The 18,131-nt window shown below is 46.8% G+C and overlaps 1 protein-coding gene across 3 annotated transcripts in view; it reads right to left on the bottom strand.

The window, feature by feature from the left end:
- Positions 1-5,935: 5,935 nt before the first annotated feature.
- Positions 5,936-18,131, bottom strand: part of Cfap99 (cilia and flagella associated protein 99) — a 45,629-nt gene continuing 33,433 nt past the window's right edge. For all 3 annotated transcript variants that reach the window (XM_050141359.1, XM_050141361.1, XM_050141360.1), the window contains 5 exons: positions 11,397-11,538; positions 11,029-11,180; positions 9,160-9,365; positions 7,216-7,378; positions 5,936-7,088 (listed from right to left, as the gene is read on the bottom strand). In XM_050141359.1, the coding sequence (XP_049997316.1) occupies positions 6,972-7,088; positions 7,216-7,378; positions 9,160-9,365; positions 11,029-11,180; positions 11,397-11,538 (780 nt within the window). In that variant the 3' untranslated portion in view covers positions 5,936-6,971. The remainder of the gene's footprint in view (positions 7,089-7,215; positions 7,379-9,159; positions 9,366-11,028; positions 11,181-11,396; positions 11,539-18,131) is intronic.

The following is an 18,131-nucleotide window of genomic DNA, read 5'->3' on the forward strand; positions in this document are numbered from 1 at the left end:
AGTCTCACACCTACAAAAGGGGATTCATTTTACTGACTTCTGAGAAAAAATGTGAGGGCTAACAGTTAATGCAAGCGCATGCTAGGCCGTCGTGGAGTGCAGCAAAACAGAATTGTACTAGAAAAACAATGCTGTTTTTTGTTTTTTTTCTTTTGAGCACCTGTCCCTGAGCTAGGTTGTAGCACTGGTTTAGCAACTAGAAACTGTTCGATTGATAGATAAATGGGGACCCTCAGGCTATATTAAGATTGTCCTAAATGTGGTTGAATTGTTTCTGTAGGGTGTATTCGACCTGAAAGGTTGATTCACTTATGAGAATGACAAAGCAGATCAAAACGGACCGCTAATGTTTGTGCTATTACAATCCCTGACATTTACAGAATTGTAAGAGAATTTATGATAAAGCATGTCTGATAGACACACATCTGATTCCAGTATAAAATGTATGCTTGGATGTTTTGAGCATATTTCCCAAATGTTATAATTGGAATAAAGAAAATTTACAACTTTAAGAAAAATGTAGGCATTTCTTATGAAAATATTTTCAATACTTAATTAGGCATTTGAGATAAAAACAGGAACAATAGGCTGGGTAGTGGGGCACACCCCTTTAATCCCAGTAGAGGCAGTTGGGTGGACCTCTGTGAGTTCAAGGCCAGCCTTGGACTACGAGGCTAGTTCTAGGTCAGCCTCCAAAACTACAGAGAAACCCAGTCTCCGAAAAACCAAACCAAACCAAAACAAACAAACAAACAAAAAAAAAAAACAAAACCAGGAACAATATACCTTGAAAGTTAATGGGAGACCAAAACAGGATAAATAGGCCCTGTAGGTTAAAGGTTCTCTTTGCAGTTAAGAATAAGTTCCTGTTGTCCTATGTTAACTTTTTGCAAGTTAAGGTTTTCATTTGTTGTTGTTTTCCAATTTAACCTTTTTTTATTGCTTCTTTGTGGATTCCACATCATGCTTCTCCACCCTATTAATCTCCCTGTCCCTTCCCATCCTCGTTCTATCCTTACAACCTCCCCCACGTCCCAGGATAAAACAAAATTTAAGAAGGGCAGTGGTGGTGCCCTCAATTCCAGCAGGCATGTCTATGTGATTTCAAGGCCAGTCTGGTGTACAGAACGAGTATAGACTCGAAAGCTTCACAGAGAAACCCTGTCTCAAAAACAACAACAAAACAAAACAAAAACCAAAAGAAAAAAAAGAAAAGAAAAAAAACCTCTCATTCTGCTAGTTGAAGTCACACCATGAGTCACACGGTATACCCTTTAGACCATATTACTTGAAAGTGTTCATTGCGATGAATTATTGATCTGGTTGGAGGCCTCTGGTTTTTGCTATACTGTAGACACTGGGCTCTCACTGGAGCGCCTCTTGGATATCCAGTTACCTTGAGTCACGGAGATCCTGCAACTTTAGGTTGGCAGGGCCAGACCCTTGCCATGCTCCAGCAGATTTTGGATGGGGTGGATGATGGGATGGGCCAACTCTTAACCCTGGTTCTGGGTGGTTGCTGGGTTGGTCAGCTTGCCAGCTCTCCCTCATCTTCAACACCAGCCTTAGATCTCAGGCATTGCCCTGGCTAGCTCATACTATGTAGTAAGCAGCAGTGGGGTGGGGTTTACGAGTTGCAGCAAGTAAGTAGCTCTCAATATCCTGGCGGGGGCAGATGCTGGCCCACTCTGGACACCACCAGAGCTAGCTCTATAGTGTTGTCCAGGTGAGGTGTAGGGGCAGTTCTTCAGAGTGTTGTAGCTGGTGAGAGACAGGGCCAGCTCTCTTACTCTTGTGACTTCAGGGACAGCTCTCTCACCTACCACAGGCTGCAAGGGAGTGCAGGGGACCTTCTCTCTTCTGCCCACACCAGCAGATGGCAGATGGCAGGGGCAGGGCCAGATCTCTCATGCTGATACTTGTTCTCTGGGATGGCACACCCACACCCCATCAGCAGGGTCAGCTCTACCATGTTGCCTAGGTGAGGTGCAGGGCCTGCTCTCTTCCAAGCTGGGTCTCACTATGTAGTCTGGAACTCCATTTGTAAACCATGCTGGCCTCAAACTTCACAGATATCTGCTTGCATTTGCCTCCAAGTGCTGGGATTAAAGACATGTGCCACATGAGCTGCCTCTACTTTTTAATAAGTTTTATCACATTTATTGTGTATATGTACATGTACTTACTACAGAGCACATGTAGCAGTCAGAGGGCAACTTGTGTGAGCCACTTCTCTCCTTTCCCAACGTGAGAGGATCCCGAGGATCGAGCTCAAGTCACCAGGCTTAGTGGCAAGCACCCTTACCTCCTGAGTCATCTGCCAGCTCTTGTTTGATTTTGAGACTCTCTCTCTCTCTCTCTCTCTCTCTCTCTCTCTCTCTCTCTCTCTCTCTTCTCTCGTTAAACTGACGTGGAGCTCACTATGTAGCCCAGGTCAGATTGAAATTTAAACACCCAAATATTTTTTTCTTTTCTTTTTTTTTTTAAGCCTACAGCACCTACCCACCCAAATATTGAGATTATAGTGTGTGCACTGTGCCTGGCTTTTTGTAAATTTAATATGCTGAAGATGTAGTAGTAAAAGCCAAACACAAATACCACTTCCATGCTCAGAAACTTCCCTCAAGTTTTCTCTAGACATCATTTGACAATGAACTTGCTCCCTCACAAACAGTGTCTCCTTCGGGCTTTAAACGTCAGCTTGGAGAGCAAAGCTGGCATACCAGTGCCGCAATAGGTCCACACATGGGAACCAGCTGCAGAGGGACTTATCTGCCTTGCCCTGTTAAGAAGAGTCTTCTGTATGCAGGCAGGTCATCTCCAGAAGAGTTGTAATCCAGAAAGGTCCCGAAAGAGCATTCATGGCACCTCGTGGGCCTCAGGTAGATCTCTGGCTGACCAGCTACCTTTGTTAAAGGGTCCATATAGGGAAGGGAAAGCAGGGGTCTCCAATATGAAGGCTCTGGATGGAAGGGGCATCATTTAGGTTTTTACTTTTGAATGAATCATCCCAAATATCTCAAATCTCCATATCTTAAACAAGATATGTTTATTATTACTCAAGAATCTGTAAGAGGAAGGTGCTGGCTCTGGCTGTCCCTACTGCTGCAAATTATTGGTTGCAGGATGGTCTAGGATCGCCTGTCGGGACAGCTGGCACACCTCTACATGGGACCATCTCCGGGCCATCATGTTCGCATGAGGCCAGGCAGGCTTCCAAGAGAGCAAGCATGATGTCCAGGTCACTTGGTGACTGACTCTAAACGGCACACTGCCACTTCTGTATGGTATTAGACACAGAAAGTTAGGCGGCCAGGCATGGTTCAGATGCTGAGGAGATAAACTGAAGGGAACCCTGGCCAGCTTGAGCGTGGTGAGCATGGCTCTGGTGTGTCTTGTCCCCCTACCCCATTCCTGCTGCCTTGCTAAAAAACACTACATTTCATTCTTAAAGCTAGCCACCAAGGTCTATTCCTTTATTTGGCCACTTCCTCCTCCTGAGGCTGACTACCAAGGTCCAGCTCTCAAAGCATTGAAGTTCAGCAATCAAAGGCCCCTTTGGCTCACCAAGTTAACATGCCCAATTAAGATGAAACACCTCAACAAGGCTTCCCCTTGTACCTTTATAAACTGTCATCTTACTATGTGCCACATCTGTCTCCCTTCTATCCAGAGGCAGTCCTTTGTCCTCCCTGTAGGGTAAAAGGGCCACCCAAAAAAAACCCACCCTGGTTCTGAAATCAGAGCCAGTAAAAGAAACCCACCCTGGTGCTGAAAACAGAGCCAGTGAAAGCAATGCTTTAGCCCCAAACCAAGACCCAAAGAAATGAATGCACCTTGACTCTGAAACCAGTGCCAAAGAAACATACTTTGTCCCTAGAATCAGAGTCAGTGAAAGAAGTATCCCCTGGCTCCAAAACTAGAGCCAAAAAGCTTAAAACAGCCAGTGAAAGAAACACAGTTTGGCTCTGAGATCAGCCATCTCTGCCCCTGACAAACTAAACTGATCAATCCCCGAGCAGGGAAACAACAACAAAATAAGAAAAACGAACCAAACCCTCTTCTCCCTAGGAAGCCCTAGGTAAGCCCTTCGCTTGTTCAGGTTCTGGCGGCTCTTCTTCCTCCCTGGAAGAGGCAGCCACTCTCCCGGATTCTTCCCTCCCAATAAATCTCTTGAACAAGGTTTGGGTGAAGATCTTTCGCTGGAGCAGAGAGCAATAAGAGCAGGACGGTAACACTTTTGCTGGGAGAAGCCTTCCCCTAGCAGAGCAGAGTTGCTATGCTCAGGAGTACCAGAGCCGAGTTGTAACGACTTCACTGGGAAGCCCTCTCCTGCTGGAGCAGAGCTGTCACATTGGGGAAACCTCTAGAGCAGAGCTATAGGCTGCTACGCTTACTGTGGCCTATGCTATTCTCTGGCTCCTGACTGCCAGGACCCCTCCACTCCCCCAGGACAAATGCCTCTCTGATCCCTCCCTCTTGTTCCCTTCTATTTAGTCGGGGGCTTCATCCCAGCCCCTGGCATCCATTTTGGAAACTCTGGGCAGAAAACTCCATTCCAAGCTCCCTCCCCTGGGAGTTGCCTCAGTCCAAACTCCACCTCCAAGGAAGCCTGCCAAATGGTGACCCCTCCCCAGGGAAGGTCAAGACCACTCCCACAGGCTATTTAAACTGCCCCCCAGAGAATAAACAGGTGGTCTCCCCTTTTTCCTCTCAGGTGGTCCTTTTGGCTTCCTCCCCCTCCCCATTTTCCCGGGACCACCTGAGAGCACAGGCACCCAATTAAACCTGGGTATCTTTTAATTTGGTTTGATTTGGTCTGATTGGGATTATTTGCGTTGGCAGAGAGGTTTGTTGGCAAGAAAATACGAACACACCTTCCCCTTCTCCGTGGTCCTCTATCTCCTGTCTTTGTTTCTTATCTCCTTCCCTCTGTTCCTCTGAGGCAGATAAATAAATCTCCTTTCTGATGAGAACCTGGTCTTCGGGATCCTGAGTATATACTTTCCCTTCCATAAACTACCTGTTTTATTTTTGTTTTTTCTTAATGGGGGGTATGTATGTCAGGAGAGGTCACATGTGCCGTGGAGCACGTGTAGACAAGGGTGTGTGTGTGTCAGAAGAGGTCACATGTGCCACGGAGCATGTGTAGACAACCATAGGATAACTTTGTGGAGTTCTTTCTTTCCTGCCATCTTCACATGGGTTCCAGAGATTGATCTCAGGTTGCCAGATTTGCACAGCAAGCAGCTTAACCCACTGAGCCACCCTGTTTGCTCTCTACTTCTTTTAATGCAGGTATTGCTGTGTAGCCAGACTAGCCTGCTACCTACTACATTGCTCATGCATTGAGTGATTACATGAGTAAATTACCAGACCCAGCAGGACCAGAGCTATAAAGCTGCGAGAAAATGGATAATGATACAGGCTAGCATTTGGCCTTAGTTTTACCACACAAGTACTCGTTTGCCACAACATTAAGAGATACTCTCAAGCCTGCTCTCTGGCTCGGGCTTATGGAGCAAACACCCAGGTACTCCTGAGCTATCTACTCTGAAAGACAAGGCAAGGAAGAGGGACCTTGCTCGCTTCCAAGCAGCACTGTCTCCAGTAGCGCCCAGTCTGTTGGGCTATCCAGAAGCTGTCCTAAAGGGAAAGGTGATGCCCCACTGCCTTGCCACAGTGTTTCCTTCAGGCCACCATGCACATTTCCTCCCCTTTGGATTTTTGAGACAGGGTTTCTCTGGCTGTCCTTGCTCTGCAGACCCAGGCTGGCCCTGAACTCACAGAGACCTGCCTTTGCCTCCCCAGTACTGGGATTAAAGGCGTGCACCACCACCGCTCTGCTAGTCCCTCCATTTCAAATGAGTTTGAATCACATGAAACCTGTAAGAAATGTGATTTTTATTTAAGTAAAATTGAATCTGCCCCCAATTCTAATTCAATAGAAAGATGGGGCTTCCTTTCTCCCCACAGCACTCACCCAGGATTGTAAAGATCTCTGGAATTCTTTTTGTTCTCAATACTGAGGTAGGACTCCTGTCAGAGCTAAAAGACTTTCTTGGTCTGAAAGCACCCTGGAGTATTGCCTCACCGTAACCTGAGGGGCCATCTTCTCTGCAGGCCTAAGGAGGACGTCCAGGGGGTGGTGTCTCTTTTGAACATCCACCCATCAAGCAGTTTCTCCTTGCCTATTCCCTCTCAATGACTTGCCATCATCTTCCTATGAACCAAACATCACAATATAGCTTTATTTTCAGGCTAAGTTTCACCAGCAGGCATTCATTCCATGCACCTATTATTAAAGTCTGGCTTTTCCAGTACAGAGAAGCACGGAGGCCAGGAATTTAGAACACAGCTGATCTGCATGCTACTTGCCCTGTTGAACGGTGTCCCCATGGGCTCTAGTTTTGTTGGACTCGGGCTCTTGATGATGCTGGAGCGAGGACCCTGAAAGGCACCTGCAGTTGGCTCTGAACCCTGGCTTTCAGGCCAGGGTCCTCTTTGAGCACAGGCGGCCTTATTAGCTTAATAGGACTGGGTGATAGTTGCTGTATGCAGCGATCCATCGCTCAGATGATCTGCATGAGGTACGAGAAGGGCCAGTCCATAGCAGGTGTTCAAGAACCGGGCCTCACTGGCAATCCCACGCTGCTGTGGGGTTCTCAGGGATATCTACTGGCTCCAAGTGGAGAGTGGAGCTCCCAGCCCCACGAAGAGCCTTGCTGGGCATAAGGAAGGACTAGCTAGGCTTAGCTTATAAAAACGTGGGTAGCCAGCTGCAGTCCAGAGCAAGAGTAGTTGTTTAGCGTTTCTGGTTCACCACTGCACCTTGTCTTTTCTGGGGCAACTGCCCAGGAGGAGTTTGGGAGAGGCTGGGCATTGTGGCTGGGGTTCAGGAAAAGGGCAGGGGTGGGGACGCAGGAAAACGGCCCTGCGCGGTGTTTGCGCAGGGCCGCCCGCAGAGCTGCTCAGGCAGCCTCCAGGTGGTGGGTAGGCTGGCAGGTGCGGTCTGCCTCCTGCATGGCCTGCAGCCTACGTTCGCGACTCCGGTACAGCTCCAGCCAGTGCTGCGCCTCCGTCTGAGCCTGCAAGTGGGCGATTGAGGAGGCACTGGGTCCCACACCCAAGCGCACAGATAGCAGCTTCCTCATGCCCTAATAGCCCCCTGCCTCTCAGGCCCAAAAGGTTGCCCTCGCTTCCCTCCCAACTCACCGGCAACTGGGGGCGCCCGACCCTGGGCGGTGGCACATGCAGCTGCGCTGTCTGTCTACGACGCTCAGCTGCTCTCTCCTCCATTCTGCGCTGCAGCTCCAACACGCGCTCATCCTGAGAAGGTGTCCCCAGGCTTGCCGCCCGGGCCTTCTTTTCCTCCCACCTGGACCACGACAACACTAGCTTAGAAACTGGCTGGGTGACACCCAGGAGGTTTTTCGTGGGATCCTGCCAGCATCCCTACACTTTTAATCTTTTAACGTTTTCATTTTTTTTTTTTTACATTCGAACACAGAATTGGTGTAAAATGCAAAAACTCCCTTTGCCTCACAGTGCCTTTGGCACTCTCATGGTCCCCAGGTGACAGCATTTCTGCACATCTCTTTTTTTTTTTTTTTTTGAGACAGGGTTTTTCTGTAGCTTTGGAGCCTGTCCTGGAACTCGCTCTGTAGACCAGGCTGCCTTCAAACTCACAGAGATCTTCCTGTCTCTGTCTCCTGAGTGCTGGGATTAAAGACATGAGCCACCACCACCGGGCTATATCCCCCCTTTTAAAAAAACATTTATTTATTTACTTATTTATTATGTATACAATATTCTGTCTGTGTGTATGCCTGCAGGCCAGAAGAGGGCACCAGACCCCATTACAGATGGTTGCGAGCCACCATGTGGTTGCTGGGAATTGAACTCAGGACCTTTGGAAGAGCAGGCAATGCTCTTAACCTCTAAGCCATCTCTCCAGTCCCCTATATCTCCTTCTTAATATGGTCCACGGTCCACCTCTCCTGTCCAATTGCAGGTCTTGCAGCCTGCAGCTTTGATTAAAGTATGCATCACAGCATGGGGCATGAGCACATACTCTCCTTGCTTTAGGGCTTTTGCCCAACTGTCCTGGCCCTGTTCCCCTACAAAACTTCTTTCATTAAATTCCTTCAAGAGAGGCTGGCTGCAGGAATAGGAATGGGGTCCAAGAACATTGTTACCAGAGTTGAATTTTGAGAGGTACTCCGACCTCAAGTAGTACATTTGGGGTCTGTGAGGATGAGGCCAGCAGTTGGGAAGTGGGGTTTCCTGAGATGTGTGTCACTCTGTAATTGTGGCCAGTCAGTCCTTTCTAAGCAGGCGGTGACATGGCTTCCTCCGCATTGCAGCCACAGCAGCAGCTGCTCAGAGGACTAAGAATGATGTATTCTCTTCCACTGGCAATGAACTAGGGTCCTTCCTCTGTCCACCCCTCTAGAGAAAATGAAGGTATTTTCTCTAGAGACCAGTGTGTTCTGTTGTAGTAGGCCACCACCTCCCCTGGAGCAGTTGTGACCATGTGACCAACCTGGCTGCCATTGGACACTGGCCTGAATAAAGATGTTCTCAAACAAATAAAAGGTGTGTGCATATTATGCACATATAACTATGTGTGACACATACAACTATGTGCGACCTAGATACTGGCTTACAAAGAAAAACAGCAAATGGTATTTTAAAAATCTTAGCTGTCTTGAGACACTTGGAGAAGTGAATGCAGATAGGATATTTAAATGATGTTGAGAATTCTGATTAGTTTTGCTAGTTGTGTCATGGTGTTGTGGTTTTTTAAAGAAAATACACACTACAGTGCTCGGGAGTGAAGTATATGGTGTCTGCAGCTATTTCGGAGTGGCGTTGACAACTGACAAATGGCTAGCTAGCGAGGTAAGAACAAATGGCTCAAAGGCCCTTGTGACATGGACGCATTGCATGTTGAATGTCTTGGGCATCAGAGCCATCGCCACAGAACTGATGATTCTCCCATAAAATAAAAATGGTCAGAATTACTGGAAAGAATTGTCTAGCAGGGGCTGCTGGTGTGGCAAGGGTACCCACCGAGGAAGGTGCGTAGCAACCTTACCACGCTCCATTGCTCCTTCTTACACATGGAGATGACCTTTTAGGAGCCATGATACTCACCTCAAGGCTGCAGTTCTGCCCATGGCTGCGCGGCACAATGAGATTTGTTCCATTGTGTTCTGTAGCTTTTGGCTTTTGGCTCGCTTGCCCTGAATGATTTGATCCCGCTTTTCCTCCTGCTCTCGTTTCTGGGTTTCTTTAAGCAGGGCCAGCCTTTCTCGAAGTTCCACCACAGACATCTCTCCTTCCAGACCATATCCTGGGATCTTCCAAATAACAGGGGAAGAACTTAAGCTAGCAACTGTAAAGCCAGTCATCCCTCAACTAAGAAGACCTTTCCTCTGCTTCAATCTGCCCATGTACCGCCCATCAGCAGCTCCAGCCTGGAGCCTGCAGGGGAGCTGAACTTCTCAGCTGGACGCCCTTACCCCCGGAATAGGTGAGACCTAGCTGTCAACTGCAAAAGCCTCCCAGTCTCTTGTGAGCCTGGTTCTCCTCTGTTTTCTCATACAGGCTGCTGCCCCCATTCCCCCTTAACCCTTGACTTTCTCTGTCTCCAGACTTTTAAACACTTGGATGCTCCTTGTTCTGTTTTTCATCTTGGGTCTGGAGAGTCCAGGGACCTCACCTTTGAACATGCAGCTCCCCAATGTACCTCCATGTACTTTAGCTCTCTTCCCTTCAGAGCTCCAGCTCTGATGGGTAGTTCTTTCCTCTAAATAAAAACATGCCATCCTGCAGAGGGAGGCTCCTGGGACTCAGGAACAAAGGAAACTTACAAGGCCCAGAAAGTTACAGGATTTACAAGGAGTTGATGGCCATGACTGTATAACATTAATAGTTGCTAGAAAAGAGAAAACTCGTGGGCAAGTGCTGAACAGCAATTTCCTCCAAAGGGAACGAACCATCCAGTCCCAGGGGCAGGGAGGTTAAGGCTCAAGATACTCAAGGTCCTCTCTCCAGCTTGATTGATTGATCCATTGATTTATTGATTGCAGAGAAAGTGGATATTTATTTAGTGGGTTATGGAGGGGAAAGGGAAAGGGGGAAAGGGTATAAGGGGAAGAGCAGAGAGAGGCAGAAAGAGAGAAATGGAGCGGGGAGGAGGGGAGAGGAGAAAGCTACCTCTTCAAGAGAAAAGGGAGGAGCTCAGGCCCTTTCTCCAGCTTTATAAAATGAGTAAGCAACCACTGGGGAGGAGACTCTGACCAGGAGAGCTATCAGAAGAGATTCTCAGGTCTGTCAAGTTGCCTGCAAATTGTGCAGAGAGCTCTTGGGATTCAGCTTTCATGAGTTGTCATCTGTGCTGGGGTAGGCTTTTCAATGACATGACCGCTTCTGAGCCATCCCGGTGCCTGTAACACCTCGCGCATACTGCTGTTAGGAGCCCCAATAACCCATTGGTTCACCAGGTCGGACTTTGGTGCCTACTGTTACTTTGGTCTGTCCTGGGTTCCCTTCCTGGGGTAAGTAGATGTGTGTTGCGTTTACTCAGGAAAGGCTCTCACACAACAGCAGCCTGAGCTGCCTGCAAACATTACAGGGAACTCCTGCGGTACAGCTTTCTGAGTTGTCCCTTGCATTGCGGTGAACTTTTTGGTAAGCTCACCTTTGAGTCATCTATGCCTCCATAATTAGCCTTCCCCCATGATATGTAGCCTCAATAAACTCACTGGTTCACTAGTTTAGATTAGGATGGATTGATTTTTTGGTCTGTGGTTGGCACCGTATCTAGGATAGTGGAAAGGTCACAGAAGAAACTGTCTTGCTGTAGCAAATACCTTAAGCTGAATCTATCCACAGCTGGTGGTAACCAAGAAGCTAGAGGATTGTGGGTAGGACAAGACCCACCTCTGGTCCTGATGGGAATTCTGTGTACCACATAAGGAGGTACCCTGAAGCTGAAGCATCCACAGGCCACAATCTCACCTGGGTCAGGTCCACCAGCTTGCCCTTGCGTGTGGGCTGTGTCTCCAACGCACGCAGCTGGGCGATGAGCTCACAGCGCTGCCTCTGCTCCTCTTTGGCTGCCTCCGAGCTACGGTGCAGCAGCTCCCGGCTCTCTTCCATCACCTCCTGAACTTGGAAACCAAGTGGGGTCCTGATGAGGACGGTGAATGGTCTGGCGGACAATGGACAGGGGCCATGTTCCCCAGAGGTGTCTTTGTCAGACCATGGCACCTGCTCAGTCCTGCCCACCCTCCAGGGGCACCACCCCTCAGTGACGAGCTTGTTTGGTCATTGAGAAGGATGTAAAGGAACGGGACAGCCTTGTGGCACCTGATTCCCTCTGGTACCTATCTGCTGCCGGCCCTTCACAAGCTTCATTTGGGCCACCTTGACATTCTTCTGGGCCTCATTGACCTGCTCCACCAGCTCTTTCATGGACTTCTCCTCTTGGAGGCGCTGCTCAGCACACTGCAGCATTAGCTCAGCTGTCTGCTCAGACAGAGGACCCGAAACACTGAGAACTGGACTGGACAGGGTCCTCCCTTTAATCCTGTCCCAGCCTACATCAGAAGTGTGGGGGGCACCCAGCCAGCTCTGCCCTGAGTTCACCCCAAAGCCTTAGCCCTTTGAAGTTGGGCCTACTGGAAAAGTTCCACCCCTTGTCCTCCCTTCTTCCCAGGCTCGTCCTGGGGTTGCTTTTCAGTATTTCGTTGTGGCAGCTCTAGATCCTCATGAAGTAAGATGCTCACAACGGAGGGAACGTGGTGGGGAGGGTCCAGTAAGGAGGCACATGTGATTAAGGTACGTGTGGTGGTGCATACCTTTAATCTCAGCACGGAGGAGGCAGAGGCAAAAAAGAAAAAAAGTGCAAGTGCCTAGGTTTGATCTCCAAAACCAAAAGAAGTGTCGGGGGAGTGTTTTGTTTTTAGACAGAGACTTATGTAACCTAGGCTGGCCTGGAACTTGCTTTGTAACATGGGATGATTTTGAACTCCTCCTGATCTTCCTAGTTCTGCATAGGAGTGCTAAAATTACAGGCATGTCCCACCACACTCCTTTTGTTTTTTCTTTTGGTAGCCCAAGCTTGCCTCAAACTCACTGTATAGCCTTCACTGACATCAAACTCATAATCTTCCTGCCCTCTCCTCCTAAGTGCTGGGATTATAGGCATTTGCCCACGTGCCAGGCTTCCAAAATAAATGACAGGGGTGTACAAGCTACTATGCCTGTATCAAGTAAGCAAGCAAGAAAAAACAAAGAAAGATGCTGTTCTTGCACTGTGGGCCTCTTCCTAAGCAGAGTTACAGGGATCCCAGGCTCGTCTTACATCATCTGGAACCAAGAGTTAGAGGACCAGGCCTATGGTAAGTAGATAGATGAGAGCTTCTTGCTGGAAGCAAGGAAAAGTCAACTCTTAGCACCTAGAATCTGAAAGATGACACAGCTCTGCAGAAAAGCTACCAGCTGGGGAGCAAGCCATGCATATAGGAACTTAGAAGATGCTTTTCCTCAGTGCACTGACTTCACATGGGCTGCAGACACCTGACAAATAGCTAAAAGCAGGGGAACAAATGTGGCTGTGCCTTCATTTTGTGTCTGTCTTCTTTACCCTCAAATTCTGGGTCTCATTTTTGCTCTATTTGGCACCTAGACGTATTAGTTTTGTAGAGCAGTTAATTGCCCCACGCCCCCCAATGGTGAAAACATGAAGACAACAGTAATGGCTTCTAGGTTTGCAGGGACAGCATAATCAACAACCTGTCAATCACCAAGTTGTTTTTTCAGTTTACTTCTTATGTGCATGGGTGTTTTGCCAGCATGTATACTGCATGCATGCAATACCCAAGGAGGCCAGAAAAGGTTGTCAAGGTCCCCTGGGACTGGAGTTTCTGGTGGTCATAAGCCACCATTAAACAGGAATCAGACATAGCTCCTCTGGAAGAGCAGCCCTTGTTCTTAACCACTGAGTCATCTCTCCAGGAGCAACCACCAGCTTATACAACATGTAGACCATGGGCACAGCAATTGAGAAAGAAGCCTCTAATCATTGTTCTAAACCTGAGCAGATCCGCTCCATCCTATATTCACCTTGGCTTCCAAAACAATAGATCTAATGTTTAAATAGTCTGTTGCAACTCTGTGGGCCAGGCCTGCCTAGTCTGGGACTCTAATAACAGATACACAGATTTGCCATGTTGTAGGGCAACAGCTGGTCCTCCTTAAGCTTCAGTTTCACTTAACTTTTTTTAAAGTTTTTTTTTTTTATTACTGTTTGTTTTTGTTTCATTTTCCTAGCTATGCCACTTCTTCAGTTGCACTGGGCACAATAGCATGGCAAGGGCTCAAGAAAGTGGGTCACTATCAGTGACAGTATAGGCTTCAGCACAGTATTGGGGTCAGCAGAGAGGGGAATGAGTGAGCTGGGTGGTGATGGTGCAAGCCTTTAATTCCAGCACTTAGGAGGTAGAGGCAGGTGGATCTCTGGGAGTTCGAGGTCAGCCTGAGCTACGGAGTGAGTTTAAGGACAGCTAGAACTGTTACACAGAAAAACCTTGTCTGAAAAGCCAAAAAAAAAAAAAAAAAAGAAAGAAAGAAAGAAACCCTAACAAAACAAAAAACTCACAATTAGAGTCTCGCCCTCCCCCACACAAAAAGAAACAAAGAAAGAAAGGAAAAGAAAAAGAAACAGAAAAAAAAGAAAAGGGACTGAGTGGAAGAAGAGGCATTGAAGTTGGGGATAGCAGGTGGGCACAGGGCTTTGGTGAGACATACGTGCCAGATCCACAGAAAGACCGGCGTCACTAGGAAGTGAGTGCCAGAGCAGACAGCTGGCTGAGTCTAGAGTCAGACACTTGACTGCTTCCTGTGTTCTGCCTGGTGTTGCTGAGGGACAAGAGGCAATGAACACATCCTTGGTCCAGCTCTTGAGTTCCAGTTCTTCTCCTTCCCACAAGACAGCATCCAAATAAGGGCTGTTCTTCACTATGACAACAAGCAGGAGCTCTGAGTTACCTGCATGGGAGAACTTCAGAACTAACACAAAGCTGGGGGTGCAGCTCAATGATAAGGTGCGGGTGGGGTGGGGGGGGGGGGGGGGGGGGGGGGGGGGGGGGGAGTTGGGTTTAATTCTGTACACTACAAGAAAAAAAAAGCCCACAAAACATGCTAGATGTCCTTTGTGACGGGAGCCAAGTGGAAAAGCACTGCAAGAGCTGCCAAGCTCCATCAGACTGAATGAAGATTTTGGGAAAAATGTACTCAAAGAACGGTTCCCATGGCAACCGGCATGTGAACTGTTTCTCACTAGTGGGTTCAGTGTTGAGACCAGAACAGCTACCCTGCGTTGGTCCTGCTGTGATGGGGGGGGGGGCTGGTAAAAAGTGAGTTTTATTCAGTTTAGGTTATTATTTGTAAGGTTCGCCAATTTTAAAAAGGGCATAAATTTAGTTAAGAGAAGAAAATATAACCAGAAATCAAGTCAGTGTTAGAATGAAATTAAAAATACCACCATTGCTGGAGATATAGCTTAGAGCACTTGCCTATCCTGCAGAGGGCCCTAGATTCAAATACCAGTGTGAACACATTCATCCATCCGTCCACCTGTACACACACACATGCAGACACACATACATGCACACATTAAAAAGATCATTGTTACACCCATTATTTTAAACACATCTTTTTCATACGTGTTGACAGAATTCCTAATATTGGTCACTGTGAAAAAAAAAAAAAAAACAAAGCTAGAATTCAATATTGGCCTCCCTGGTCAGGGGCTTGGTGGAGAATAGCTCACTTCTTTTAAGTTAGTGTCTCCCTGTGTAGCCCAGGCTGACCTCAAAATCCCAACCTTTCTGCCTAAGCCTCCTATGAGGTGAGGTTCTGGCTTCCTCACTGTGGGAGATTGTCACCTCAAGAACCAAAATAATCCCTTCCTCCTTTACGTTCCTTCTGTCAGATATTTGGTCACAGTAACAAAAAAAGTAATGAATACAGGTGAATTCAACAGCAGAGTAGAGGGTCCAAAGAAGACAGAACAACAGGGCTGGTCCAGCTAGAACCATGGAGGGAAAGTAGATGGAAAAATCTTCAGCGAGCATCAGGAACCTGGAGGTGCTATAACAAAAGCCCTAATATCTGTGTCATTGCTCCAAAGAGCAGGACAGAGCTAAAAGGAAAGTGGCTAAGATTGCTCAGACATGCCAAGATAAGTCATAGTCAAACTTCTGAAAAACAAAGACAAGGAAACAACAGGAAAAGCTGGGCGGTGGTGGCGCACACCTTTAATCCCAGCACTCGGGATGCAGAGGCAGGCGGATCTCTGTGAGTTCGAGGCCAGCCTGGTCTACAAGAGCTAGTTCCAGGACAGGCTCCAAAACCACAGAGAAACCCCGTCTCGAAAACAAACAAACAAACAAACAAAAAAAAACCCAAAAAAAAAAAAAGAGAGAGAGCTAATTCTAGGACAGGCTCCAAAAACTACAGAGAAACCCTGTCTCGAAAATAAAAAAAGAAAAGAAAATATGAAGCCTCCAAAGGGGGACTGATGCCTGGTTTGTGGCAGAAAAACTGAATGCACCCCCAAACCAGAGGAAGTTGAACAATATTTTTCAGGTACTAAAAGAAAGTCAAAGGACTCAACCTAAAACAGTGGTGCAATATATTATTATTATTATTATTATTAGGTTTGTTGAGACAGGGTTTCTCTGTGGCTTTGGAGCCTATCCTGGAACTCACTCTGTAGACCAGGCTGTCCTTGAACTCACAGTGATCCACCTGCCTCTGCCTCCCAAGTGCTAGGATTAAAGGCGTGCACCACTACCACCTGGCTATATTCTATTAATTTTTTATTATTGTATGTGTTAATGATGCATGTGTCATAACGTGTGGAGGTCAGAGGACAACTTTGGGAGTCAGTTTTTTCTGTCCCCCATGGGATCCAGGAATTGAACTCAGGTCATGTTTTCTCTGCGTTTCCACTGAGCCATCTTGCCGGCCCATCTTATTTTGAGACAAGGTCTTGTGGCCAAGGTGGTCTCATATTTACTCTATAGCTGAGGATGACCTTGAATTCCTTTTCCTGTCACTCTTACGAGTACTGTAATTACAGTTGTGAACAACCTCAGCTACTCTGTGTGTGTGTGTGTGTGTGTGTGTAAGTTTCTCACAGCTCATTTGAGCTGGCAAAATGACATCATTAGTAGACTATGGTAAATTATGTACTGTTATAATTTGGATTTTAAATGTCCACTAACCAGTCCACAAATTAAGGCTTACTCCCTAACACATGACACTATTAGGAGCTGGTAGAACCAACGATATAAAGTTAGGCTAGGGAGGACATGACCTTGAAAGGGGTATGGAACTGGCTTCCTTTTCTTTATCTTTGCTTCCTACAGTTTTATTCCATTATAAGCTTCTACCCTGATGCACTGCCGCAGGCCTAAAAGAATGAGGTCAACAAACCTTGTATTATAAACTGCAAAAATTTATGTCCAACAAAATCTTTTTTCTTTTGAAGTTGATTTTTTAGGTATTTTGTTACAGTAATAGAAAACTGTCTAATACATAATTATATAATATTTCGAATAACAATTTAAAAGAGCTGCAGAGGGCCTAGGTGTGATGACACCAGCCTTCAATCTCAGCAACTGAGAGGTAGAGGCAAGTGACTCTCTGTGAGTTTGAGGCCAGCTTGGTCTACAAAGTTCCAGGCTAGTCAGGGCTACAGTGAGGAAGTAGCTCATGGACACGAGTGGATAGCTGAAATTTTCTGACCAACCAGTCTAGCCAAATTGATGAGTCTTGGGTTCATCTAGAGACCTTGTCTTAACAAATAAGGCGGAGGGTCCATAAAAAGGCATAGTGGGTAACAGCATTTGCCTCTCAAACCCAGCTGCCTGGGTTTGATCCCTGGGACTTAGGTAAAGGCAAACAGAGAGAACTGGCTCTACAGACGTGTCTTCTGCCATCCGCATGCATGCTGGGACACATGCCCTCCCCAAAATAAATATAGAGAATCGAAAACCTAAAAAAAAAATAAAACTGAGGAAAGACACTCAACACTGACCTCTGATCTCCATAAATGTGTACACACCTGTACCTGCACACACATGTACTTAAACTCACACTAATAAGTATATACACCACACACACCAAACACATGTACAAATAAGCAACAATGTAAAAAATGCTGGGTGGTGGTGGCACACACTTTTAATCCCAACCCTGTAAGATCAAGACAAGCCTGGTCTACATAGCGAATTCCAGGATAGCCAGGGTTGTACAGAGAAACTTTGTCTTGAAAAGCAAAAACAAAATGACAACAAAAACCCAAAGGATGGAAATGCCTCATGCAAATATTAATCAAAGGAAAGAAGGACTTAATATCATTTGAAGTAGATAGCAGAGCAAGGAAAATTACCAGTGACAAAGATACAACATAGCATAATACTAACGACCCAACTCCACAGAGACAATTAAGCTACATATTTGCATGTACTAAGCAACAGAGATGCAGAATATGGGAAGCAAAACCAAAATAGAAAAGGAGAATTTCACAGTTATATTTGTAGACTTCAACCTCTTCTCAACAACGCACAGATCAACTTGACAGAATTAGCAAATGAACGGAACCAATAGTACTGTTAATCAGCAAGAAGTGATGGACCTCAGAGAACCACCGAGACCAAAGAGCACACCTTCTTCTCAAGTGCCCTCCATGGATGGAAGACACAGCAAGAGCCCATCCTGGACAAAACGCAACAACTCAACATAGGGCATGGTGCCAAGAAGCCTGGTGGTCCCAGCACTCAGGAGGCCAAGTGGGTCACAAGTTTGGGTCACAAATCTGAGGCCAGTTTGGCTTATTGACGAGATTCTGTTTCAAAACAAAAAGCAGCTGGGCAGTGATGGCACATGTCTTTAATCCCAGCACTTGGGAGGCAGAGGCAAGGGGCTCTTTGTGAGTTCGAGGCCAGCCTGGTCTACAAGAGCTAGTTCCAGGACAGGAATCAAAAAAAGCTGCGGAGAAACCCTGTCTCAAAAAAAAAAAAAAAAAAAAAAAAAAAAAAAAAAAAAAA

The sequence above is a fragment of the Alexandromys fortis genome, unplaced genomic scaffold, assembly GCF_014885135.2.
Source record: "Alexandromys fortis isolate MF-2015 unplaced genomic scaffold, M_Fortis_MF-2015_v1.1 scaffold_7, whole genome shotgun sequence".
NCBI lineage: Eukaryota > Metazoa > Chordata > Mammalia > Rodentia > Cricetidae > Alexandromys > Alexandromys fortis.